A 9,827-nucleotide genomic window follows, 5' to 3' on the forward strand; every position below is an offset into this window, starting at 1 on the left:
TTTATATATAAAATAATTTGATATAAATATTGTAGAGAAAGGAAAGGAGAGTGTTACAATTTGGTTATCAACATTTTGCACTAAAACTGTTTTTGGTAACAACAATAGTCTGAATTTGAAAATTCACTAAATATTGTATAAATTGAATTATAGGTTAGTTAAAGTATTAAATTAAATTCTATTGAGTCTAGTTTTACATAGAAGAAACTATATAAGTAAAATAATTTTATATTATGAGATATATGAATTTTTGTGAGATAATAGCAGAATGATTTCAGGTTTCTCTGTTTTAACTTTGAAAAATCATTATAAATTGTACAAAAAAATTAGGTGATGAAGTTTATATACCTAAAATCTTAATTACTCTATTTTCAAGGGATATAAACGGTAACATAATACGATATTTTTACTAAAAGATATTTAATTTTTAGTTTAGAAGGGTTAGAGCTGCCTAGCAACAAAACAGGGAAGAATTTAAAGAATTTACTGTATTAATTGGACTAGGTAAAAATTTCATTAAGTCTAGTTTCAAGAAAAAAATGCGGATCCTAATTTCAAATCTTATATGCTGATATATAAATAATTTAGTGTCTATCACTGAAATGGACAGCCTTGATAAGAGTATTATATAATTAGAAAAACCTTAATTCATGTCACACATGCACATGCTACCTTAAGAGAAAATTATTTATGTGTACATATAAAAATATTAAGGATGTGGAATGGAGAGGAGGAGGAGGCAAAATAATAGAAGAGTGATAATGCTAAGGAATTGTTGCAAATAATAGACTTGAAAATACATAAAAGAAATTCAAATGCTTTGTTGAGGTACTAAGTAAGTGATTGTCATAAAATGAATTGATGAAGTCCTATTTATTAAATTAATAGGTATATACATTAGCATTAGTTATGGTATGTAGAAAAGTAAATTGTATTTGTAAGTGAGATACCTCTAATGAACTTATTTGTAAAACTTCAATAATTATGTCAATTTTATAAGTCTTGTTATCTTGGATTAAATATCATGTTATATTGTATGGGCTTGAAACTATAAATACTTAAATGAGAATGAATTTCTATGTGAAATGAGTTGAAATTATTGAATTTTGAGCTTTGAAAATTAACTTAGATGTTAAATACTTGAAATATGGTAAAACATGGAAAATAGAATTCTCGATGCGACGACGTAAGTCATTTTGTAATGTCATGACAGAGAACCCCCAACGTCACGACATTACCCCTAAAATTTGAAAATCTTTCACTCTAGTCTTTGTTCCTCTTTAGAATATTTTAAAGGTTGCAATAAGCTCATATAAGACTTGAAAATGATACTAACGCATATCAAAAGTTTAAATTGATCAAAGTGATTAAATAAGTACTCAAAGTCAAATGAATTTGACTGTCATTGCTTTGACAACAAATGTATCATCCTGATATCTTGACCTGATGATTTGGTCGGGTATAAGAGTGTTACAAGTAGGATCGGGTGAAGAAGGCCATAAATGGCAGTGTCATGGTAGCGATTAGGATATGAAGAAAGAAAAGAATGGAGAAGATGAAGAATAACAGAAAAGAAAAAAAAAATTGTTATTTTGATTTAATCTTTTGGTAAATTTTTAGTTTATATTTTTAAAAATTTTATTTATTTTTAATATTTATTGATTTTTATTTATATTTTTTAAAATTTAATCTATTTTTATTTTGTAAAATATATTAAATAAATTTTATTTATGATGTCATCATTAACACATGGCATAGTTACATAAGGTCACGTGTCTCAAACTTGACATCATTACAAAAGAAATACCAATATAGAGAACAAAATAAAAATCCGGATAACAACTTGAGAAAAAAAAAACCTTAAATACCACCAACTTGGAAAAAAAAAGTGACATTCAATGGCTAAATAAATATTTAAGCTAAATTAGATCAAACCTAAGAGTTTCAATATACATGCCCGCAATTACATAGTGCCAGTCTAGGAATACTGCAAAAACATTCTTAAACAAGTTACTTTTTGAGAGAAAAAATTCTTCTTTTAAATCAAAAATTGTCTCCAAAATATTTTTTTCTTTCATAAGCTGAAAATTTTAGTTTCTCCCTAAAAGTGTTTTTTTCCCAAAAGCACTTTTAACAAGCACTTGAACTAATTCTTAGAAAAATGTAAAATGCATTAGTCTCCCATTTCTTCTCTTATTTGTCATTTTTTTTTGTTGGTACATAAATAAGCCTTCTATTATGCTCATCTCATTACGTCATTCTTCCAATGCCTAATCGCCCGGGATCATCCTGCGTTGAACAAACATTTTGAAGCAACTTCATGTCCTCCATCAATGGATGTAGCCTCCAGCTAAATGTTTTTGTTTTCGCCTCCAAGACTTTCTTCAATATTTTGCAATCCTCGTGTTGAATAGCCACTATTACCCCACGATTCCTAGCTTGAATCAAAGCCTCTCTCGGAAATCTATTGGTTCTCCGTCAAGTATTTTTATTATTGTCCAGTATTCTTGATTTCTCAGAACCCTAAATGTCATTTATTTATTATTTCTTGCAATATTGTCGACGGAAGAAATTTGGAAAATTAAGTTAAATAGTGCAATTTAAAATACTATGCATTTCTTTTTCTTTTTCTTTTTTAAAATAATTTCATTATAGATTCGATTATATCTATTTTTTTTTATGTAATGCCTAGAACTACTTATAGTCCCTCCCCAACTCTTAAATAGGAGAATAATGCGTTTCAGCACACTTAAATTCACGTCCTCTTACATTGACAATAATGTCAATCGAGCTAAGACTCAATCGGCCATTATATATTTCTAATGTTGTACTTACTACTTATATTGTTCATTTTAACAATATTTTAAAAATAATATTGGATGAAAATAAACCTGTGAATAGTGAGAAAGTATTAATATAATGGTGAAATGAAAAGAAGATTGAAGTTGAATTGCAGAACAATGGAAATTTTTTAAAAGAAATTGTTGATGCTTTGTGTATAAGGGTGATAGTTGATATAAGAGTTCTTTGTTATGAATAAAGGAGAAGGTAGGTCATCAATTACAACAATGCATATAAATGTGATTTAAGGAATTCATATTGTAAGCATAATTGATAATGATTTATTTCATTATATTGTAAAAAATAAGGAAAGTTGTAAAAACATTGAAATGTGGTTTGATTATATTATTCCCATACAATTGTGACTTTTATTTAAATTGACCGTCCATTATACTTTTATTGAGATGTTCAAATTTTTAGAACATGGAGTGCAACTTTGAATCTCCCATTAGTGTAGCAAAGTAGTCCGCCAGCCGCCTTAAATTTTGAAAAAAAAGGATTACTGCGGTTATGCTCCAAACTATGTGAGTACACATGATAAGTTAAGAAGACGTTTGAACAATAAGTTTGCCATCAGCAAGGTGAGAGGCCACATGCAAGCTTACCTTCCTAAGATGATTACTCGAGCAACGAATGACTTAATCTTTATTGTTAATATAAAGTTGTTGGCCACCAAACATTATATGGGTTTAATTGCTTTATTCTATTAGAGTTAGAATGAATGACAGGGTCTGTTCTGTCAGAAATATCATTTTTTCATCAAAGACATCTTTTCCATGCGCTCCGTAATGATAGCTAGATAACAAGTCCAACACGTTAACACCATATTACATAATACCATTGCCTATAAATACCTCAAGGAACGATGAAAAAAAAATCGAACCTTCAAGAGTATTAAACTTACATTATGCCAACACACTTTTAGTCTCCAACCTTTAAGTTTTTTTCACCATTATTCTCCATAACCTTCGACTCTCCATTTTGACTAAGTGAACCGAACATCCACAACAACCACTCTCTTCTCTTTTATATTCCTCCCTTGTTTTATCATTCTATCAACAATTGCATTAATTATTCTTTCTAAAAGTAAGTGCACTATGTTGCCATTATTGTTTTTTCAATTATTTATTTTATATTTTTAAATATAGATAATTTACAATTTAATCACTCTTCTAAATATTATCAAAATCAATTTACTTAATAACCTCTTTTAAAATTACGTTATTAGTCCTTATTAAATTTTACTTGTTACATTTAGTTCTAAAATAATCACTTATGAATAATGATGATTTTGAATTTTTTAAATATTTATTAAATTGAATATTATCTAATTATATTTTGAATAAAATTAATCGAATTTATCTCTAATCATATATATTAACAATGTAAATGTAAATCTTTTATTTTTTATTTAAAAACTTAAACATTTTAGTTTATAATTTTTCTGTTACTTTAAATGCCTTTAAATGAATATAATTTCATTATGAATAAAATAGGGCGATACTATTTTGTTTTAAAAATAATTTAAATTAAGTATAAGAGTCACAAAATCTTAAACAACATACCAAAATAAATTTATATGATACCTATATTCTTTTATTTTGCTATATTAGTTTATATATTAATTAATTAAATTATTTAAAATTTTATAATAATTACATATTTATGTGATACTGATACAATTTTAAACATGAATATAAATATATTTGGTATATATTATATATTAATTAATATTTTTAAAAGAAATTTTAAAAATAGTTAATTTTCAATTTTCATAATTAAATTTAAATTTAATTTTGTACTTTAAATTTTACATGATTTGATTTCTATATGCATAAATATATTTATAATTTTTCATTTTAGAAAAACAGTTAAATCTAATTTTGGTTCCTTTATTATACTTAAATTTGATATTTAATCTCTATAATTTTAATATAATTTGGACCCTTAATATTTTCAACTTTTTAATTAAAATATTACGTGGTTTTATATAATTTGAATGCGTTAAGAAAAATCTTAGAGGCTGGCAATGACATTTGACTTTCTATTTCTTTTAGGTTTGTACATTATAAGTCGATGGTCAAATTTTAATTTTTTCCCTAGATTATGTTAAAACTTGAGGTTCAATTCACATGCTTGAAGTCGAATCTAAGCATGATATTAATATATTTTATATTTGTTCAAGTTTGGCTCAATCCAAAATATGATCTTAAAATTTTTCCCAAACCAGTATTTGGATTGTCCATTTTATTTTTAATTTTTAAAAATATTTATATTATATTATTTTAATATTTAATAATTTTATACATTTTTTTATTTATTAAAATTTTTATATAGTCATCTTAACATTATTTTAATGTTTACATTAGAGTAGTATTATATATTTTGTATAAGTTTATTTTTTAAATGTGTTCTAAATTACATAATATATAAACATAACATAATATAAAGTATTATAAACTTAAAACTGGGTCGAGTTGAGTTAGACTCAGACATTAAATGCTCAAGCCTGAGCCCGATCTATATTTTAAATGAGTTTAATTTTTTTTTTTGCCTAATCTCATTTTTCAAGCTCAATATTTTTACCTAAACCCTCCCAAATTTTGAGCGGACCTTCAGGCATGATGAACAGTTATACATCCATAAATGAATTCCATTAAAAATTAAAAAAAAAAAAAGAAGGCCGAAAACATGTTAAACCTTTATAATTTTAGGATTCTTTTTATAAGAGTTAATAGATTTTAATTTTAGGGATTCTTTTTATAAGAGTTAATAGATAGTAGTATTACAATTCTAGCAAAAGGAAAAAATAATTTTATAATAAAAGTAAATGGATAAATTTAATTTTTAATGTTTATATTTTTTGTTAATTTAATTTTTAATTTTAATTAAACTTAATTTTGAATTTAATCTTTAACAATTAAAAAATCAAATTTAAACATCAACTATTCAAGAAAAGTTGAATTATTGTTTTTTTAACAAAAAATTCACATGACAATCTAAATATATTTTATATATTTTTTAAAATTTTCATAATTTTTTTGAATTAATAATAGAGTTTTCATAATTCATCAATGAATGGAATGATTATAATTAATGCATTGAAAAGTAATACACAGATTTCTCCTTTCTTCATCAGTGTTTAGGCCTGAATTCAACGCCTTCAATTAAAAGGCCTCCCTTTAGATGGCAACCCTTGACCTCCATCAAACTGATCTTCACTTGTTCATCCTTTTCCCCACTATAGAACTCTCCCAACTCAACTTCCATCCACCCATCTTCCCTTTCTCTCACACTTCCTTCCTTCTCATTACCCAAATTTCCCATCTCTTTGCTGTCCTCTCCATGCTGCAGGAATACATTGCTGCTACAGACCTGGTTTCCCACTTCCAATGTTATCTCTGATGCCATCGAATCAAGCCCATACGCACGCTCTGAGATTTTCATTATAAGATAAGCCCCATATGTTGTATCTGGGGTCAGCATTTTAGTCCTTATTTTCCCGCCTATTTCTAACCAATCTGTTGTTCTTAGCACTGCCACTCGACAGAATCTGTAAAAACATGTTTTGGAACAGGGGAAATTAAGCCGTTTTAGTTATGGTTTGCAAAATTTAAGAGAGTTTGAAACTAACCTTGATTCAGCCATGGATATCCAGCTCCAATACAAGGGATTGGAGCTCCATGTGATGGAAAGTTCTTTTGCAGATAATATGTAACATATCTTGCCTGATGATTTCTCCAACTTGAAAACCTGTTGAATATTGGAGACTCAATGCTCAAAATTGCTAAATCGAGTGCAGATTAAAGGAATAAGCTTAATTACCTTGTTACCACCATCAATCAGAACTGAGTCAGACAGACACTGAAACAGTTCCTTTTTGGAACAAAACATGAGAGGAGTGACCGAATTCGACACGATTTCAGCATAATCCGAAGGAAGAAACCTTTCCCAGACCAAATCCGAATCACTTGCCGATCGAAAACACGACGAAACTAAGGATGCTCTTAATGCATCTTCTGGGGAAGTGAGGGACAGAATGATAGAAAGACAATCTTTTGGTAACATGTTGAATGTCTGAACGAACTTCAAATCTGTTTTGCCAACAAAAACCCCAGTTTAAGGGGGTATATAAAGGTCGTGTGAACTCTGCAATGATTATCTAGAAACAGAGCGGTTGCCACGATGAATGTATATTTTGAGCTTATTGCTTGGAATATATATTAAGATAAGGATAAACGAATAATTAACACCAAAAAAACAACAGGTTATAAATATTTTAATACAAGATATTATGTGTTTTGGCCGGCTAGAAAGAAAGATCGTCTTGGATTAAACAATAATATTCTTATATCTAAACCCATGAATATCCAAACCCTGAAAAAGACACGTTCCGAAAGACCTACCTTTCAAATAGGGAAATAGAAGATAGATTAGCTATGTAAATTAAATGCTTAATCATAAATTTTGCTATTAAAATTCATATATTTTGTTAAAATAGTCCTAATTATATTTTAGAGTTCTTTTTTGCCATCAATTTTTATTCTGTTTTTCAATTTGTTTATTTTAATAGATGTGATGAAAGTGCCGTTAAAAGTTAATGGGGTGATATGGAATTTCATATGTGAAATATTTTAATAAAATGTAATTTATTACTTAGATAATCAATAAAATAATTATATGTAAAAATAATAAATAAATAAATAAAACATGAAGTTAAAAAATAACTCTTAATTTTAAAAATAAACATAATTATCATGAAACTTTTTTTAGATAATTACGTTTATTTTATTTAAATTAAGAGTTATTTTTTAATTTAATATATGATTTATTTATTTTATTATTTTCACATGTGATTATCTTATTGAGTTACCTAAGTAATAAATTACATCCCATTAAAAAATATTTCACATTAGCCTGTTAAATTCTTTAATTGTAATTTCATGAAATATATTAGAAAAGTAGTTTGAAAAAAACAAAATAAACAAATGTTAATAGTAAAAAAGACTCAAAAACATAATTAGAATAATTTTGATAAAACATATAAACATTAGTATATCATTAAGTCTAAATTAATTAAATAGATAAAATGACTTTTTATTATAAAGTTGAATACTAAATAAACCATTATGATTTTTTCTGTTCATCCATATCTGAATTCATTATTCATTCAATATATTTTTTATATAAATAGTAATTCAAATTAACAGAATAAATAAAATGAATATTTTGTATTTAAATTTATTTTAAATTATATAGAATTTATTGACAAAATTGAACGGATTGAATTAAACTACCAAACTAGCGAAGATTTAAGCCATCCATTTGCATATTTATTGAACATTATTTAAAGTAGAACCAGGACCTAAGGTTTAGGTAATATCCAAAGTTAAGTTTTATACCTAAAACAAGATTTAGGAAAGCTTTAATTAATTTCTTAATGAAAGCATTAATTAATCTATAACCCTCTATCTCTTAAATTAATGACTATTTTCATTAATATTAATACAATATTAATAAGCTAAATACAATTTAATTTGTTTTAATAATTTAATTTAGATGAATAATTTTTTTGTTGTTCGTGACAGGGTGGAGCGAAGGGGGCTGGCAGGAGTTCTATCTCCTTTAAAATAGAAAATTTCACCTTTAATTTTTTTATAATTTTAAAAATTTTAAATTGGTATATAGTAAAATTACACTTTGCCCATTGAGAAAAAAATATTTTAATTTTTAAAATTATAAAGATATAGGCTATTACAATGGTGAAATTTCACTTTTGTTATCATAAAAATTTACAACTTCATCCCAGCCCCCACAAAATTTTTTTGGCTCCACCGCTTCGTGTGTCTTAATTTATCTCATATTTCATATAATTTGTTATAATAATTTTTATTTAATAAGTTTTTAATGAATAAATTGATAAACTAAATGCTAAAAATTAAGGATTATTTTTTAGAAAATTTTATAAATACTAAATTTGTATTGTAAAATTATTTGGTATATTCATTTATGTTTGTTTAAGTTTCGTTTATTGTTGGATTATTATATATTAATACAATTTTTGTATTGTTTGTGTCGTTATTTTATTTATAATATAATTAATAATATTTATATTTAATTATTTTATATCTAAAATTGTCGAACATTTTCAACAACAATTATAGTGTTTCAAAAACTATAAATGAAATGGTGTAGTTAATTAAAAGTTATATCTATTTGGTTATTGACAAAGAATTATGACTATTCAAACAATATTATTTGAAGAGTTATGTTTAATCAAGAGATATTAGATGAATAATTATGTCTCTTATGCTTTTATGAAAAGACATTAAAATTCCTATAAATAGGAATTAGATTTCATTTGGAAATCATACCAACGAGTTCTAAAAATTCTTTCTATCTTTTCTCCATCTTCAAATATTATTAGATTGTTCTATAAAGAGATACTGCAAAAATTCTTTATAGAAATTAATTTTCTTGTTATACATTGCTCAGTGCTTAGTGGACTATTTTCGTCAGTGCAAAATGTAAATAGCCATCAAGCTTCATTGTATTCTTAAGGTTCATTTGCTTGAAACCCATTTGCACATCGAGTATAAGTGGGGGCGAATAAAACCTTAAAGATAGTAGCTTAATACATGCTTTGGAGCCTTATTCTATTTCATCGTTTTCTGTTCGAGTTGTTGTTTGTGCGTTTGAGACTTTCCTCACCAAAGTTTTTGTACTAACAAAAATTAAGATATATGCTTATTTATTGTTTGTTTATTATCTATGAACATTTTGGTGAATATATTTGTTTAATTTAAACGAACGAATATGAACATATGTGATTTTAAATAAACAAATACGAATACAATTTTAAATTCTTAACAAATACAAACTGAATATAAAAAAACTTTAAAATAAACAAAGTAACATAAATATAAGTCCATTTATTTAAGATCGATCCATTTACAACCCTAATGCCTTCAAACGCTTCTGGAGGT

At 25.9% G+C, this 9,827-nt stretch overlaps 1 protein-coding gene across 1 annotated transcript; it reads right to left on the minus strand.

The window, feature by feature from the left end:
* Positions 1-5,899: 5,899 nt before the first annotated feature.
* LOC108472984 (F-box protein PP2-B15-like) lies at positions 5,900-7,077 on the minus strand. The gene is made up of 3 exons (XM_017774551.2): positions 6,667-7,077; positions 6,476-6,594; positions 5,900-6,394 (listed from the first exon to the last, which is right to left on the minus strand). The coding sequence occupies exons 1-3, from the start codon at positions 6,907-6,909 to the stop codon at positions 5,977-5,979; spliced, it is 780 nt and encodes a 259-aa protein (XP_017630040.1). The 5' UTR covers positions 6,910-7,077; the 3' UTR covers positions 5,900-5,976.
* Positions 7,078-9,827: the final 2,750 nt, after the last annotated feature.

Source organism: Gossypium arboreum, chromosome 11 (genome assembly GCF_025698485.1).
Source record: "Gossypium arboreum isolate Shixiya-1 chromosome 11, ASM2569848v2, whole genome shotgun sequence".
Taxonomy (NCBI): Eukaryota; Viridiplantae; Streptophyta; class Magnoliopsida; order Malvales; family Malvaceae; genus Gossypium; species Gossypium arboreum.